The 19,365-nt window shown below is 36.7% G+C and overlaps 1 protein-coding gene across 3 annotated transcripts in view; it reads left to right on the top strand.

Annotated features, from left to right (window-relative positions):
• The first annotated feature begins 11,060 nt into the window (after nt 1-11,060).
• IKZF2 (IKAROS family zinc finger 2) overlaps nt 11,061-19,365 on the top strand; it is a 932,087-nt gene continuing 923,782 nt past the window's right edge. Inside the window, exons 1-3 of one of the 3 annotated variants that reach the window (XM_044075710.1) lie at nt 11,061-11,288; nt 14,641-14,689; nt 15,967-16,071. In XM_044075710.1, the coding sequence (XP_043931645.1) occupies nt 14,656-14,689; nt 15,967-16,071 (139 nt within the window). In that variant the 5' untranslated portion in view covers nt 11,061-11,288; nt 14,641-14,655. Of the gene's footprint in view, nt 11,289-12,009; nt 12,321-14,640; nt 14,690-15,966; nt 16,072-19,365 lie in introns of those variants that run through there. The other 2 variants (XM_044075712.1, XM_044075711.1) reach the window with 2 other exon arrangements.

Here is a 19,365-nt window from a genome sequence, read left to right as displayed (position 1 = left end):
TGCATTGGCGAAACATATAAGTAGTTTTAAAGATCATATTTTTGAGTTCAGAGTATTACAATTGATAACCAAAAATAAGAGAGAGGGGGGAATAATAAGAATTACTTAGAATCTATTGAATTGTGCTGGATTTTCAAACTACGAGCGCATATAGAACCTGGTTTAAACCAGTTCATTAGTATTAAGCCAGCATTAATTGCACGTAAATATTAAATAGTATCAGGAAATATGATAAGAATTATGCATACAAGTATATTTTCATCATTTATTTATTTAGTATTATTATTCGTACTTTTACATGGTTTTTACCATCTCCATGAATGAACTGATATTTCTATTTTTATGAATTTATTATTATTTCATGATTTCTTTATTTATACACATTATAGATATTTTATATATATACATATTTTTATACATTAACATATGGATAAAATTTTTTTTATATTTTGTATATTTTTCATACATTTTTTACATTTCTAGTTTTACATACGTACTTACATATGTTTATATATCTTGTTGCACATTGTATAGAAACATATATATATATATTTTTAGTTTTACATGGTTTTAGGTCTTTCTTGATATAAGTGGTTATTATGAATTGAACTAACAGCATTGCAACAGTCACTATGACTACTCGCCTGATTTAAATGAATTACTTGATTGAATTTAATTAAGTGTAATTGGTTAGTATATTTAAAGACTGTTCTGTGATTAGTAAATGAAATCTGATGAAGCGTGCAGCGTTTGGCACGTGAAAGCACTCATTCTTGTTTACAATTAAACTTTGGAATTTTATGTGCATCGTAGTGGTGGTCTTGTCCTGTATTTTTGTTATTGCTTGTTTTTTTTTTTCTGGAATCGAGACCTTTGGAGAGCAGCTGTACCTTGTTTCACTTTATTGATGGCCACCAATATGTTTCTTCCCCATGTTGGTCCAGTAGTCAAGGAGCCTGAATCCGCACCACTGACACTGGAGAGGGACGTGCACTTGGAATACAAATGGATACACTCAGTATTTCCAGATGCAGACCTCTCTGCATCTAGTAAAATTTCCCTTAAGAGCATACAGGGAACATCCTCAGCCTGGGGTCCAAATGTCTCTTTATCTGTCTCCCTCCAGGTCCCCAATAAGACTCCCCACTGGTGCAGCTGTAGGGTTAGGTCCTCAGCCAAGTTTCCAAGTCAAATCCTTCAGAACCCTTTCTGTAAACCTATTGTTTTATGTTCCTGCCCCAAGTAGCTGGCACACACACTCTTTACAACTTAATTTTCATACACACACACACACACACACACACACACACACCTGGGAAAGGCTGGCACAGATTACCCACTATACCAACTACTTTGCCCAGACTATAAGGTTATCACTGCAACCAGTCAGTTACTATAAGGCTCTTAAAAGGGTATGCAATTATACCGTGTAATATTAATACAAATACAAAGAGCAGTAGTTCACCAAGATGGCTAGGCCTTATGGAGTAGCCCACACAGTGTCATCAAATAAATATAAGCACTCTCCAAGGTTAGATACTTTCTACAAGGACCAGCCACAATAAAAGTTTTAAATCTATTTAAAGATAAATAATAAAAGTACATAAAAATACTGAATATATATTCACAGTAAACCACATAGTTCAGTTCACAGGAAATATCGAAAAGAACATTGATGGACAGACTCAGACAAATAAAGAAAATATCTAAACTAAGCTTCACTATATTCCTGACTAAATCTAAAAGAATTTTATTGTTCCCTAGTTAAGTTACTAACACAAAGCAAGATGCTGTGGGTGAGGGTCTTTCTAGTCAGGCTTCCCAAACAGAATACTCTATACTCTGAGATTTCTCTTTGTAATATCTAAAATATAATTTCCAAGAGGGCTGGCAGAATCACCTCATCTGGTCACCTGACTCTAGGTTCTCACTGTATTCCCCTTTGAAGCTGAGACAGGATCTTAGCACAGATGGCCGCAATACACATCCAAATGTTTATGGCAGTGCCTGGGGCCTCCACTCTTTTCACTGAGCTAATGGACAAAGGCTCTTCCCCAGACCCAACATCTCTGGTCCTACTCAGCACTGCAGGGTCCCTTTTAAGGGTTTAATAGCTCATTTATATTTTCCTTATTTTTCTTAAAGTTAACTTTTGCTGTGCCAGTATTCTCTATTAAAACATATACATTTAATTCAGCTACAATACTATATGTACATTTCTCTTCATTTCAGCAGGGTGCACTGTTGATACATTTCAACATAAGCAAAGCTCACAAATACATTTTCAGCACTAGTATCTGTACAACATCAGTTTGATATACAAATGGCATACAGTTCTAGTACATTTGTAACACAAGTATCTTGTATAAATCAGTTTGATATTCAAAGGACACAACTTTATTTACAAAACTCCAGCTGGCTATGCTGGAACTTGCCCATTTCACCACTTAAGACAAGACTGAAAAACGGATCAGTTTAATCAGATTTACACTGTAATGAAGGTGGAGAAAATGTAAGTGTGCAAAAGGCACTGTTTTCCTTTAACTTCTCACTGCTAGGGTGAAGGCAAGAGCATGCAATTCCATAACTGCAGGATGAGAAAGGATCCCTGCCTTATGCTACCTCTGAAATTAACAGAATAATGTATGTTGCTTACAGCAGCTTATATACAACTGTACACAAGTAAAAGGATTCTTTGAATCTCTAAATTTCAAGTCAACTATTTTTTGGAATTTGAGCTAACCTATTGTTTTTCAACAGATTTCATCTGATTCACAATTCATCCCTGTGGGTAAACTCCCATACATAATGGTCTTTTCTGATGAATTTTACAAAACATCTGAGAATTGCATGGGATCACAACATTTACATCTATATTTCTTCATGGAAGGAGAGGGGAAATTCTATACTCCTCCAAACATGAATTACAGGATTATATCCCTACTGCCTGGTGAGATAAACTTCTTCATCAATATCTTCATAAGACAATGAGAACACCGAATGTTACATTTTGCTTTTTCTATAAGACTGAGAGGGACAGATTTATCAGGTTTTGGTTCAGTACCCAACATCTCAGCCATAATACCCCAACACCATGATAGCAATCTTCCATGACTTTATAAGATATTTGAGGTACTTCACTGGGCCATTTGTATAGTTTGACGTCCGAAGTTTTAATTTGGAAGAACTTCTGTAAAGAAATGGACACTATTGTATAGTTATCCTTTGGCGCAGTCTGTTGCAACTGGTCCAAAATTTCGTATTACTTCAAATGTTACATACTATATGTTAAGGGTTCCCTTTTACTGTCTTTGTCCTTTATTCCTGCTGTGAACATTCCAGGGACCTTTATCAGCAAACATCATCTACACTGGGGCATTAGTATCTCCTCTCAGATCACATTCTCATCTAGGGGGTTACAGAACAGTGTATCGTACAGCTATCCATTTCCATGAAACAGCTTAGGAAGAGTGTTCATCTTCTCTAAATGTTCGGAAATCTCCAAGACCTTCGGCATAGCAAGGATAAAATTATGGCCTTTCCCTTTAACCAAGCTGTTGTAAAACAGGCAGGGACTTTTAGAGAGCAATGTGTCACCTGCATCTCTCAACACAGGTATGTGTGAATTCTCATTCTGCTCAGTCAAAATATGTCACACCTTCTCAAATGTTGCTTTGTCATATTGCTTAAGGAATTTCAGGTCAAGATTGAAAAAACTGGAAGAAACACCATCTTCCTCTCCTAGCCAAATTGCAAATAAGCAAATGATGTTTCTTCCTATTTTTTATGCATATGTTGACATTTATCACAGTTAAGCTTTTCTGCACATACAAAGAATGTTGATTGCTGATTACAGTCAACTTTGTTCCTTGTCTTTTGTAGAAAGCTCAAGACATCAATAGTACAAGTAGGGCTTCATTTTTCCAACCCAGGAAAATATACTATAGTATTAGATATGTACCAAATACTTCAGGCTGAAACACTTCCTCTTCTGACACAGCCTATATCTGAACACTTTGTTGAGTATACCAGAGATATTCAGAAATGAAAACTCAAGTGGTTGAAATTATTCTAGCCTACATCTCTATTGCTGTTCAGAAGGACTGAAAATGGGTGATAACCACAAATGGTATGACACACTGCTAAGTCTCGGACGATACCACAACTATTATCACTGATATATTCTAAACCATTTAAAGAACGAGAAAATGCAATGTCAAATTACTTGGTTTCCCCTTATCAGTATACTACTGCCGCTGGAAGAACTCTTAATGAAATAGAGACATTACAGGTCCATATCAATGCCTTACACCCATGGTGGTGCAGCAGTAGCATTGTCGCCTCACAGCAAGAGGTTCTCCCGTTCGATTCTTGGCTGGAGCGCCTTCTGTGTGGAGTCTGCATGCCCTCTCTGCGGTCGAGTGGTGTTCGAAAGACATGCGTGAATGGGTGTGCCTTCATTGAAGGTTGGGCATCGGGCTGGCACCTCGGCACCATAAATATCTACTGCCAATCATTAGCGGACCGGAGTTTCGCTGTGGAGACCCCTAACCAGGAAAAGCTGAAAGAATAACAACAACAACAGCAGGTCCATATCAATGCAAACTTTTAAATGAATCCATAGAAAAAATTTACCCCCAATGTTTAAAAAAAGAAACGGAGTACAAATGATTAGTCCAGACAAAATCAGTTAAGTAGGTTATCCATTTATCTACATAACTGAATACACTACCTGAAACTTCAACAAGGCATCTTTATTCCTCACACAGGGAGGGTATCACAGAGAAAGAGCATCTCCTAGATCTGCTAGCTAAAGGGATTTTATCTGGATGCATCCCTCATACTCTATTTCTTGTTAGTCCTGTCACCCTCTGGTCACAGGTGAGATACCAAACCTGACTTGAACTTCCTGGGCTACTTTTGTTTTCCATGTTTAAAAAGGAGACAATGGATGTTAAATGCTGGCAATGACCAACAAAGGGCACCGAACAACCACAGGATCAGAACACCAACTTACTGAACACTTTCATTTACATGAATATGAACTTCTTCTAAGCTGCATATTCTCATTAATGAAAGCACTCTGGAAACTGGTGTTCTCAATCCTGTGGTGATTTTGTATCCTTTGTTGTTTACTGGTTGTCATTCTAGTACACGTTTCATGTCCATGCAGCACTTTTTGGAGATAAATGCTGACAATGTTCGATATAGTGTGCAGTCTACTGGCACATAATATAGGGATACCTCAGATTTAAAGGCATGTGAGAGAAATGTGATGACTCATAAACATAAATACAGAGATGTAGGTTTCACTCTCTATTATAAAGTGTTTGGACTTTCTGGAATTGTTTTAGGTCCTGTCCAGATTTCAGTAAAGGGTAGAAGATGGCTTTATCATGTGGTCTTTACAATTCAGAGAACCATTTTTAGATTCTAGAAGAATATTTCGTAAGATTTTTCAAAGTTGCTCTGCATCTATGGATGCAGGCTCAGAACGAGACCTATATAAAAGCAAGGTACAGGGAATTTATTAGTAATGAAATGCTTGCTTATTTGGCTGTGGAAACCTTCTTTAATACACAAGGTTCATTCTTCACTCATTTTCTTGCTTCCAGGACAGTCCATAATTCATTCATCCCATTCGATTTTTGTGTGCATTTATATTATGAGTTGTTATTCTGGAGTTTATCTGCTACATACCATGAAGGCTAACACAACTCCATCCTTAATAAATGCTCATTGTTCTTGAATATTCCTTCAGTAATGTAACATCCACTTCTTATACTCTACTATACTCTTAAGGAAATAAATAGATTATCTTCTTTCTCTACCTTTCAACCCTGTTTTGTCAACTACTATTGTACTGTTGTATGCAATGTTTAAACTAAAGTTTGAATAACATGAGATAATATGTATTGGACATATACACTGTCCTGACAGATCTGTTATCTAACAGGTGAGTTTTAGTAAAGATGTTTCATACATACACACAAAAAGGAAAGTACTATCACTCTACAAAAAATGAAATTCTCAATGAGAGCAAATAAAGACATGCTCATTCAACTGGGACTATCTGTGGTGTACTATCAGTTGGTGTTAGAAATATGCAACATGTTGCACCTTTCAAAGTCATATACCTGTCACAATTAAACACTTGAACTGCTTGCTTATTGTACGGATGCAGTAGAATACTCTTCATCTCATTAAATTTAGAAAATGACTTTAAATTTCAAACTGAATAATGGTTAAACCTTTGGTGTCAGTCATTTGATGTGGTAGCTGCAAATTATGCATAGTTAGTATGCGTAAAACCTAAGAAAATTCACAAACTCGAATAGGTATGCTTATATGTTGTCAATGACTTTGAAAACAACTAAGGGCTACTGACTGCATTTTACTGTTGTGTTCTAAACAAACAGCTGAAGACTAAACTCACTAGGGACTTTTGAGTGTATCTTACAATTTCAGCATGAATAACTCTCTTTAGGTTTCCATACATGATTGAAAAAAAAAAACAGACTGTGGATCCCTACATACTTACATTTTTGTGTAGGTATTTAAGAGGTTTCATTATACCAAGTCATGAACAAGGCTAGGTTTCTGCTAATTTACTTAATGCTTGACTTTATCGTTGTTACCTGCTGTTGTACAATTCTTTAATGTTGAGCATTTTTAAACATGTGATCTTACTTCATGTCTAAAATTCTTTCTACTATATGCAATGTTCTGCCATTCGCTTGGGTTATCATTTTCAGGGACCTAATACCGGGGGAATTAGCAAGTTAAATAGAGTATTGATTATTTTGATTTATTACATAATATTTTTTTAAAACACGTGCTAAGCATAGAATAGTAATGGAATAGTTCCACATAATATGATTAGCAGTCATGAGAAAAAGGGGCTGCAACACTTTATTGATGTATTCCCAACTGTGGCATCAGAATATTTTATAACCTTGCACCAAGACTGACTGCAGATAGAAGGAAAGTTCTTCAATAGACAGACAGTGGACACCAAGCATACTTCACCATAGATTATCAAGCTTTGGCACAGTCATGTTGTAAACACCCTTAAAACCCACAAAATATACATAACCTGAATGAGTGACACATACAGAATGCTCAATATACAGTTAATATGTATGTTATCCAGTGAGCTACACTTTTTGACTGGGTTAGTCCCACTAGGCTTACGGCCACCTTTCAGGGGAGACACAAGGTGGTATTCATACTGACTAAACAACAGAGAAACGGTGCTTTCCTGATAATAATGCTCTTACCCGAAGCCCCACATAATATATGATACCTGTATGTGGAGCTAGGAAGAAGAAACTATTGCAAAATAAATGCAGACATTCTGATGTCAGACTGACCTATCTCTAGCATAGTTTTGCCTTTCCTTGTATAAGGAGCTGCTAAATGCTTTATCCTGTGCTTGGTTCCCCTCAAATTTCCTTTGTTGGTATGATGCCAAGTTGATAAGATGGTACCCAGCGACAACAGCTGAAAATAACTCTACCTGCCCTTTATTCATATTTAGTATACACAAATACTTAGAATACATAACAACACAACAGTGCTACAAATTACAGATAGGCCTAGCTAGTTTCTGTTTGAAACTAGTGAAGTCTGACTAGAAGTGCTTTAACTAGCAACCAGCTGTTGGTTGCGAAGTGAAGAAGCAAAGAAGCAAAACAGATGGCTGTTGTACATTGATGTGTATGTGTTTCAAGTCATTCAAGTTATTAGACTAAAAAAAAGAGTGCATGGCAACACTAAAACAAACTGCTTTTACATTACAAATCCATCATACTTTTTGTTTTGTATGGCAGCATCATCTTTCTGTCTCTTTACAGTCCAACAACAACTTAAATTAATGGATGCCTGATGAGTGAGGCAGATATTACCAATACAATTACGTTTCATTTGTAATTGTTTTTATTTGAAAGAGGTAGATCTTTCACATACAATTAAACGTGTTTTTTAATCCATTAATTTATTAACCAGTACATATATTTCTTGATCTTTGATCTTTTTCAGGTATAACATGGGTCATCAGAACAGGGGTAAATGCATATGGAGCACATGGAGCTACCAATCAGCCAACATGTTATTCGGAGATGGAAGGAATGGGACGTGTTATTCAGGGATGGAGTGAAATGGGACTACCCAGACAAAACTTCAGAGAGAGATGGAGTGAGCATGCAAACTCCACACAGGCAGTAACTACACATTAGGCTGAACCCCAGGCTATGCAGGTATGAGGCGGAGATCTTAACCATTACACCATTATATTGCTCTGTACCTAAATCCAAGCTGCATGTGAAAAAAAACCTGTAACACTAACTGCTGGGTAGCAGTGATAGAGTTCCCTTCTCTTAATGTGATTACATTCAATCTTAAGTTTACAGGTGTCATAGGCTGTTCCTGCTACAGTAATACTGCAGCGCACTGGGTGTTGTACAAGTGAGCTGCTTGAAGAAATTCACCTACAGTGTTATATAAACTACTGCAGGTGTCATAGGCTGTTCCTGCTACAGTAATACTGCAGCGCACTGGGTGTCGTACAAGTGAGCTGCTTGAAGAAATTCACCTACAGTGTTATATAGACTACTGCTTCGATACTCAGCATCTTCTAAACTGGCCTGCTTCTACAGACTGCATGTTACCAGCTCCTCTCTATCACCTGGAGATCATACACAGTCTCATGCAGCACTGTTACGAAGATATGCATTTATTGGGGAGGAGGAAGCAGACCAAATCCCAAACTGTATGATCATAAAATGCTGATTATATAGCACATCAGATTAATATTTCATAACAACTAGGGACAATGGCCAGACTTGACCAAGGAAAAGAAAAATATTTCACCAGTTCTGCCCCTGTGCAGCAAAGCAGATTTGAGAACTTATGTGGACAGTGACCTAACTTTTGACGAACATTTATCTATTGTAATAAGGCCTTTCATACTGCACAATTTTAAACAAAGATATTGGTGTCTAGATCTAGGGATGTCACTGTCCCCCTTTATTAAACCCTAAAGAGGCCAGTCATTGAATATGATGCCCCCTTTGGTATGTATCTGTACAGACACAATTAACAAATGGAACACCCGCAGAGATACCTTATTAAAAGGATAAGAGACCTAAACAACACATCCTACATGGACCAGCTCAAAGCCCCGTCACTATAATGAGTATTCTACTGACTGCTAAGAGGTGACCTATGTCTGGCATATAAGACATCAGTTGACCAATTACTGATGGATTTACTGCACATCAGCAAATCAAATGTCATCAGAAATACGTATATCTTGCAGAGGACACCTCTGCTGTGGAACAGACTCCCCATTCACATAAAGTTCATCTCTGTCCATTTTCAAGCACAGAAAATTTACTCCATGACCCCTCCCTGTACTGCTAATGGTCAGAGCAGCTGCTAAATGCTTTATCCTGTGCTTGGTTCCCCTCAAATTTCCTTTGTTGGTATGATGCCTATTATTCTCATTAGGATTAATATACAATTATCAACTATGGGATAGGTAAGGCCAATCTAAAATCAAATGTAATAGATTCTTTCGAGCACAAAAAAAGGAAACTGATTAGGCTTAAAATGGCCGGCACGGGCAGTTACCCTAGTACTTGCCTATGATCCTATAAGAGACTCAAGTGAGTTAGCCAACAGGAGAGTTTCAGTTAGTGTAATTATATTTAACTTTAGAACTGGACAAGAATCTCAGCAGCTGAAGTATCAGAATTTTCTTGACACATAAATTACTGCAGCATTACAACTCATCAATGTTCCGCATGAATTACTTATTCCTTGTACCAGCATCTAGGGATGCCACCAGATACTCTTTGCACAGGACAGTCCTTATTTGGGCAGCTGAGTTCTGCAAAAATGACTTAAGAATTACAAATGTCCTAAGATTTTAAGACGAAATATTTCCCAAATATACCCTAACGTGAACATAAAACAACTTTGTATTGGAAACATCTTAATATTACATAAAACAATAGAAACAACTCAAGCTATAAAACAGTGAGCTTTTGTTTGGAAAAAAGGTTAATCCCAAGTTCTAACGCACTACACTGGCTATATCTGAATATGGATAGTCTTGCAACATTTCGTATTTCCCTAAAACATACGCCAATTTGACATCTGAAAAAGTGCCAAGCCTACCAGCATCCCATTACGGCAGTAAAATGCGCAAAGCAGGGCTTGTCTTATTAAACGTCACGTGTACTTTATGTTTTACAATGTACAGTCTGGAGGCAAAAGGAATGTTTTTACACCGTCAAAAACAAAGACATGCTGCAGTGCCAGACAATTTTTACATACTGGAAAAATGGAATATATTTCTTTATAATTTCTCGAGTTAAGGTCACAAAATAAGGACGATCTTGTAAAACAGCAAGACACTTAGTAACCACAACCTCTCGTGTGTGGTGTAAAAAAGTCTGCCAAAGTGAATCTACAACTTGCCAAAAAGCTACACATGTCTAGGGGTTCCTTCCCCAACCAATGAAAATAAACAGTGGAACCTGATGTTACTTCTATCGTGTCAATCATCTTTGATTGTTGCTGTCAGTAGCACAAAACACGGGATTAAAGCCTCCTTCATAGTAAATTATACTGATTTACAACCAGCCAACAGTTGCATACTACACTGAATGGAGAATTTCTCACCTAAAGGCAGTTCTCCAGTTAAAATTTCCATGTAAGTGGCTATATAACTTCATATGCGGAAGACAAAACTGTTGTAACAACAAACTAATAAAAACATAAAATTAAACTTCAGCTTGATAAGCTATATACCCCTCCCCCAACACACGCACACACTTCTGAAATTTTTGATATTATATACTACCCATACTTTCAAAAGGCACTTGTATCACCCGATAAGTGAGTAGCACTGTATGAATAATGCCTACACCTTCATCTATTTAATGTTTTTCTTTTCTCCCTACCATCTCTGTATTTAACATACACCTGTAACTCTTCGCTCTTACAGCTAGTATGCAATGATTGCCGAGCACTCGAACCTGGGCAATCTTCACCAGCTGGGAATTGAGATGGATCCCTTGCTCGGGACTCGAGCAGCCGTCCTAAGTTGGGGAGGTCCTGCCAGAGCGAAAATGGAGGAAGTGAGAAGACCGAGTAGTTGAGTCTGAAGAGTCCGCCTGCAGCAGCACTGCTTGCCGGCAAATCATAAGACACTGACGGTGCAGTAAAACGGGCTGAGAATGGCATGACTCAGGCAGGGATGCTCATGATCGGCAGAGGAGGTAAACAGGTGCAAGAAACAGGGATGATGTGTGGAGCTATATCCAAGTGTCTTTGGGATGCAGTAGCAGGAGGAGCAGCTAGCTGACAGCGTTATCAAGGGGGATCAGATGACTTGTTGCTAACCAGAAGGAAACAGCAACAGGAATAATAACGCAAAACATTCTGGAATGCCATTATAAAATTGCATATGTGCTTTCAGGAGTGGCAGACCAGCCTGCTGTTGTTGCATTGCCTTCATTTGTAAAGTATTCACAAGTGTAATTTGCAAAGGCTGGTTATATATGAACTGTCAAAGTGGTGGGAGTTACTACGGCTCCTGTGGGAATAACTAATGGGATGCGTGGAAAATAAATGTTACCTGTATATAACAAGTAATTTTTTGACGTATTTAATGTACGCGCATACATATATGCACATAACACACACACACACACACACACACACACACACATATATATATATATATATATATATATATATATATACATCTATTTATCTATCTATCTATATATATATATATATATATATATATATATATATATATCTTTATGCAATTCCCCAGGCAGCACACCTTTCAGGTACTTGAACACAGGTGTGGATTACCTTGACACATTCCAGTAAAAGAGAAAGAAAGAAAAGCAGTCTTTCTTGCCAAGGGCCATAACTACAATCCTGAGAGAGTTGTTGGCCTAAGCATATCTCTCCTGCCTGCAGTTCCTTTTGCGTGCTTCATTTTTTTTCTCAGGTTAGGCCGATTCCTTAGGAACCGGTGGATCCAGTTTTTTCTGTCTGTTTTCCTTCCCTTCCCTGTAGTTAATCTCAGTTCTGTGCCACACTGACCTCTCGCTCTGTAGCGTTTCCCTCCTTCAGTACGTGACCATTCCTGCCTTAACTTTTCCGAGCTCCAGTCACCCACTTTGTTGTGATCTGGGGACTGGGGTCCTTGTGTTTATTTTCAGATTGGGCATCCTTTTCTGTCCGAGGTTCGAGTTTTGCTTCGTATCTGAATTGGGAGAAGACTGGTTTGTCAGGTACGGTTGCCTGGTGGCCCGTGGTAATGGTATGACAGACGAGGAAGGGATCAAGAATTGACCAGTTCGGATCGGGAGACCTTTGTCTGTTCGTATGGTTTATGAGCGTGTGTGTGTGTTTGTGTATGTTTCCCTGTTGATGTCTTTGCTGTGGACTGAGATGATTTCTGGAAAATGTTAACCCTTTCCTCTGTGGGACGGTTCTTCCTGTTCTTTCTGACGCATGTTTTTTTCTTTTACATCTTTCTACTGCTCTTAATTTATTTAAAAGAATCGGGAAGCCGACTTGTGACAGTTTGGTCCCAGAGTAGTCCTACAGCTTTGCTATTTCTACAAAAAGAATTAAAGGTTCATGCGGATTTTTTCACCTGTCGTTCATGAAATATTTCTGAAGTCCCTTGATAAACTCTGACTTTACTAGGTTTTGTTTTGGGACCGCATTACCTGGATTATCAGTGCAGTGTATGTGTTGCACATCCGTGTTGGCAATTTGATCTGTATGCCCGTATAATAGGAAATAACAGAGGAACAGAATAAAGGAAGTTTTGTTCTTTTTTTGGGAAGTACTTTGAAGGCAGAAGAACCGAAGCTGTGCTGTTTTTATGTTGATTCCAGTAAGTACAGTCGAAATTCCTGGAGTACAGGCTAAATATACCAAAGATCAATAGGGAGATGGCTCTTAATGAATAATTGAGCCGTCCCTGTAGCAGGCTTTGAAAATGAAGTTAATGGACTTGTCTGGACATACTCGGGAAAGAAAATTACAACTCATGGCTTAACTTATTTAGATAGTTTATGCACTTTTTACATTTAGTGGCAATAGTATTATGGTACTTATTTCTGCTTTAAAAATATGTATAAACCAGAAGATGTCCTGCTGTCTCACTTAAAGGAAGTGTTGGAAGTACTGATTATTTTATTGTCAGAACCCAAATCAAATGGGTAAATGTCTACTATGCCTAAGCTAACACACTGTACAGATCTTGATTTTTTTTAACTACACCTCACCTTGTCTGTAAGAAGTGCTTGAACATGGTGGTGTCTGGTTGCTCATGATTTAGCATCTGTGTTTGCATTTTACGTGTTATATCTAAATAGTTTGAGTTTATCTAAGTGAGGAGAAAACAATGCATTGTATTTTGTCACTTACAGTTTTTTTTAAAGATTAGATTTTCTTTTGTAAAAAAGAATTGCATCTTTTGGAAAGTAATGGTCATGATAGAAATACTGACATATAAACAGCAGGTAGGCACTCTTGTTAGATACCAGTGCCGGCACTTTTTCTATAGAATGTAACACATGTTAAAAGAGGATAGGATTGAGGTATAAGTCATACTGCACATCAAGTATTGCTTGTGTTTTAAGGGGGAGGGGGTTAGGTGGTTGTAATCTGCTACTGAATTTTCACAAAGAGACATGGGTAGTAAATAGATGGGTTGAGGATTATGTGCACTTTTGAGTAGGAGAAAGCTTTCAGAGGTGTGTGAAATGTCTGATGCAGTCACAAAGGTCATGCATGATGTGAGAATCAAATGGTAGATGGGATCTTTGATAAAAACAAAATGCACACTGCAGTTTTAATGCTTGGTGTGTTGGGAAATGGATGTTAAGGAAGGTGTGAAGCTTAGAGAGAATGTATGGGTATGAAATAATATGCAAGCTGTAAACATGAAGAAGAATAGAAATGGTGTGACAGCAAAGGTATGCTATGTGCAAGCATTTTCTACTTTGTGAAACTTTGGCCTTAGAGCAGCACTATAGCTTGGCTATTTCCACAAAAAAAGAATTAACAATTTCCACTTTTCAAATGTATTTATTTAGTTATGAGTTTGTTAATAGCAGAACAGTGATTCACATAGTTTTTCAGGTTCAGAACAGATATACATTTATACATAAAAGGAGGTACACATACTTAAAACAAATATGTGTATAAATTATGAAGCACTTTTTTTCCACCTGCTGTTTGTGAAATATTTCCAAAGCCCTGGTTAGACTTGTGACTTTACTAACTTTTGTTTTGGGAATGCATTAGTAAGTTCCAATGTGCAGTTTGTGTGACGTGCATCCATGCATCTGTGTTGGGAATTTCATCTGTGTATTATTAAAAAAAAAAAATAAAAGTGTTCCTTTATAGGTAATAGTCACGGCAGGTATTTCTATTATAATACATGCCCTATATATAAACCGGGTTTAGTAAAGACACATGCCTTTTGAAAGCATGATAACACACTGTTTACAGCACATTATTTAATTATACAGTTTAGTATATTAATAAAAAAAAATCATGTCTTACATAAAGCTTTTTAATTTTGTGTTGCAGGACGGTACACCAACTATGGAAACTGAAGCTGCTGATGACTGCATATCGAGTAAGTTTTAGTTTAAGATAATTTCAGGTATTTAAACCATTGTGTATGTATATTCCTCACCGTGCATTCACTTTACACACAGTACAGTTTGTTGTCTGTGTTTAAGATAGTTTCAGGTCTAAGCAAAAATACACTTGAATATACATACTCTGCCCACCTCATACTTTGTTTTTTGCACACACTGCCCAAATGAGATTTGAGGTATGGTGTTTTGATGGTAGTTAACATTGGAATTTTGTAATCCAGAAGTCTTCTTGTTTCTAGATTTCATTGCAACTGTAGTTATGTCTGAAATTAAAACTGATACTTCCAAGTCTTGTTTTGGTAAAGTTTTGGCTGCTGTAGATATATACGAATTTTGGTTGCATGATTGGTGATAATTATGAAGGAATGCCAAACCGCTATGTCTGTATTTCCTGCATGTACATTGCATAGTCATCAGCACTTTATTTTTAATCAGGAATGCATGGAAGTTTTTCATACAGTGGTGGAAAAGTGCTATGAAAATATCTAAATTGTTTTCTAGGAAACTTAATGATTAATGCAGACAACTTTTTAAAATTTATTTCAAGCTTAAGTCACAGTGTTGTGGTCCATTTTTAAAGACTTAGATCCAAAATGACTGGCAGTAGGGCTATTCCTGACAGATAAAAATAGTAGTCAGGGATATCTGCATGATGCGTCGATTTAAGTAAGTGGTTGTAAACTGTACTGTATTGTGCTCCATTCACTGTGGTTGTAGACAGTGTCAAATGTTAGAGATAACTGAGTGGTAGTCTCCTCTTAGTACACAAATCTCTTCTGCCACAGTAGAACACATATGTAGAACCATGCAGGAAATACGTTTTTTCTTTGCTGATAGCTTGTTCAAAATAAACACAAATATGTGACGCATCTTGAATGCTAATGCTATACTGAAACATATGTGTAGGTAATTTTTTATTTTGAAGGGATTCTTAAACTTGCTTAACTACCTAACTAAAGGCAAGCCTATTTATTGTGCAATTACAATTTGCTGTCTTGGAAATTCACAAAACATAATGCCTCGGTCCCATGGACAAAGCCAGTTTGTAAGCAGGTGTGGATAAGAGCAGCTTATTTAGGAACTACTTGCATAATATGTGACTGTATTAGGTTGATTAGAAAAACTGAGATTTTACCTACAAAAAAGAGATCCCTGGGAGTGGTTAAGTTAGCTTGTCAGTGTTAATGTATGGAAGTTCTACTCTGTGTCTTATTTGCTTGGACTAACATTCTGAATGTATGAACACAAACAGGCAATGAAGAACATTCACCCCAAAGGGAGCAGACAAGAATGGCAGTGGACCTTACTTCGGCTACACTTAATGGGCAGTACTCCTCACCAGACCACATGACAAGCAGTAAGTCTATCCTCCTTCCAGAGTTCAACTGAATGTCCTTTGGCTAATTCCTCTGTGTAGCTTTTTTATTGTTACTGTCACCTTGAACAGAAACCTGTACTTTTGTACCCTTATTCTAATCCTGATAAACTTATAATTAATTTTGTGACAAGACAGGAAAAGGGTGTCAGCATAGCATTGTTACTTGACATGAGCCTGCATAGTGCCCCAAAGTGGGGATTTGAAAGTGCTGTTTTCTTTTTACATGTATGGATTACATTGTTATTAGGTTATGTGAGCTCCTTCTCTTTGGAGAAAGCACAATTTACAGGTCACTAACTGTGCAATGTCTTATCAGCAATAGGAAACTGTGGACTCTTCTGCATGGTGGTATAAATGATCCTTTACATAGCAGGGGGGCAGTTTAATATGAGCTGCAGACTGTGTGGTGTCAGGTTTCCTAAAGTTTAAAAGAGAAACTTGGATTCAAACCAGTCCTACCTGTAGCAGCTAGGTTCAGATTCTAAACTGTTTCCATAGTTTTTGCAGTCCTACACAGAATGCCCTCTTACAATTCTGCTGTTTGCTGTATTATGCCATTTGTATGTTTAATGTTTCACTGCATATTTTAAGTAGGAAAGGAGTCATCATTTTTTTAAGGTAATGCCAGCGGCTTTGTTTGTTTTTATTTCCCCAGTTGTTGTGCACAGTTTCTTCTAGTAAGTTTATATCATACGTCTTCAGTAATTATTATGTTGTACACTTACATGTACATAAAACTAGTGCCTGTGTGTTTTGTGTTTATGTAGGGGGTATGAGAATATGGAGGTATACTTGGGAAGGTGACCCATACATTATAGGTGTTCTGTTGGTGACTGTATAAGAAACTGTAGACTCTACACTACACAATTCCTTTTGTGCATTTTATTCTGTATGTCAGAAAAAGCCTCTCTGGGTTTGTAATTGCAGGATCAAGCTTTTGTACTGGACTGACATTGTTTTTCCTTCTACTTAGACAAAGCCTTAATATGTGTGTATAATATTTAATTTATGTGGTTACATGTGTATGTAATATATAAGGCATACTATGTGTTTTTAATGTTATTTGCACACGGATGCTATAAAAACATTCATTAAAGGATTGTTGCTTGGCAGTAAAAATATAATTAGGTTCTGTGTCCATGTGAATACATTTCACATTTTGTTTTGTACATGCGCACGTTTGTGTGTGTGAGTGTGTGTGTGTGTGTGTGTGTGTGTGTGTGTGTGTGTGTGTATATACTTGTATGCACACTTTATAAGATTATTTAAATATGTTAACTGTTTGTATCCCTTGTCAGACATATACCTATCACACGTACATGTGTTTTTGTTGTATATTACCAAGGAATGCTAGTTATTTTTTGTGGGGAAAAAAGGAACTGCTATCTTTCTTGGAAATATATGTATGCAACAGTTTTTTTTTTTTTTTCTGCTGAAGAGTTGGTAATTCCTTCTTGACAACGTGTTCATATGTTTTAGTTAAGTAATCATGTACATTTGATGACGGGCTGGCTTACTGTTCAGGATTGTTTCCTCACCTTGTTCCTGCCGAGTGCTGGGTTAGGGTCCCACTTTCCCTTTGACCTTAAATTGGATTAAGCAGTTTATTGCGAATGAAAGAAATTCGGTGTCTTCTAAAGTAAAGCCATACATGCTGTGTTCTTTTTTTAATATTATTTGTAGAGACAATATATGGAGTAAGTACATGCCCCAGACAGTGCTGATGAATCCTGATTAGCTAGCAAGTATTTCCATAAGCGCCATTACAAGTAATATTCTTTTAAATGTTAATTTGTCTTATCATGGATAACTTCTGTCATCATGTAGGTTATACCCATCTGTTTTTTCCTGACTAGCTTATATGGACTACTGTTATTGGGGAGCATGCATGGTACTGAGTGAAAAAAGGCAGGTCATGATGGATTTGATTTTAATATAGCACTATAACTTCTTGTTCCATAAAAGAAAAAAAAGCGAAATTATATCACATTCGTCATGCTGTTATAGGAATATTTGCAAAAAAACACCTTTTTAATTGGAAGAGTTTCACTGTCTCTGCTGTCTGAAGAAAATGTTGTCCTTTAAGAGTCTAATCTCAATTTGAATATTGTTTAATTTGTTACTGTAACAGAAAAAAGCAGTGGTTTGAACTTCTGATTGCAGTAAAGCACACATTTTAAAGAAGGTGGCTCTAATGTAAGACAGTCACTTTTTCAGGGACATTTTGTTAATCTGCTTCTCTTGGCTTTTATTGTTTTGTTTTTCTCTCAACTGTACTTTAATGGCATTTACCAAATTTTTAATAGCGTACCCAGTCTCCCAGATAGTACTTTTTGATATATTATTCTGTTATAAATTCAAGAATGTATGTCTGCTTGTGATGCCATTTACTTTGGGTTGATGCCTGACAAATGTCTCTCTTTTACTCATTCACATGAAATTAAAAAATTTAGTTTTTGAAGTGTTTAAAATTTCTGTTGTAGCATACCTGTTCTTACTTTTGTGGGGCACATTCTATAGTTTTTGCATTAGTAAAGCATGCTCTATTGTTTGTCAATTTTTTCATGAAAGTTTAAGGTATCTGATTCTCATTCAGAAAACTGGTTTATACTAAAATGTTATTATGTAGATTTTTGCTGTATTTTTAGAAATCAAAACCATCTCAAAATGTAGAAAACAGAGCTTGTGTTCTTGAATGGGCATTAGGATTTTATGCTGTGTGGTGACTAATGTTTTTGAAAAGACAAGTGGTATGTTTCAACAGCTGTAATGAACGTGGATATGTTTTGCAATTTTACTTGCATGTATTTAGTAAGTTGTTGCCTCCTTTCATTATTATGGCAGTGAATTCATAAGAATAGCATGTTAATGTAGCTTACACACCACATTTTAACTTGCAAACTCCATCCTTTTATGCTTGATTATCTTTATCATTTTGCTTAATGGGTTGTAACGACATAAACTGAGATTTAATAAAGTAACTGCAGTTCAAAATGCCGATGTACATAATTTATATCATTCGGTAGCTGTTGAACATGGGATGTGATGTATGAAAGCAAATTTAAACAAATGTGTCCTAAAATGCTAGATGGAATAATTTATAGCTGTGCTAACAAAGTTAAAGATTACTTTCTTTGCTGCAGTTGATTTTTAGGGGGAGGAGGATATTTAATTTTGGAAGTTTTTAGAAGGATGATTATTTGTATACAATGAAGGAAAGACTATATGTGTGTGTATATATATATATATATATATATTTTTTTTTTTTACATT

The sequence above is a fragment of the Protopterus annectens genome, chromosome 6.part1 (genome assembly GCF_019279795.1).
Source record: "Protopterus annectens isolate FY-2018-M chromosome 6.part1, PAN1.0, whole genome shotgun sequence".
In the NCBI taxonomy this organism is placed as follows: Eukaryota; Metazoa; Chordata; order Ceratodontiformes; family Protopteridae; genus Protopterus; species Protopterus annectens.
Note: the sequence above shows the minus strand (reverse complement) of the source record. Positions and strands in the feature narration are given on the sequence as shown.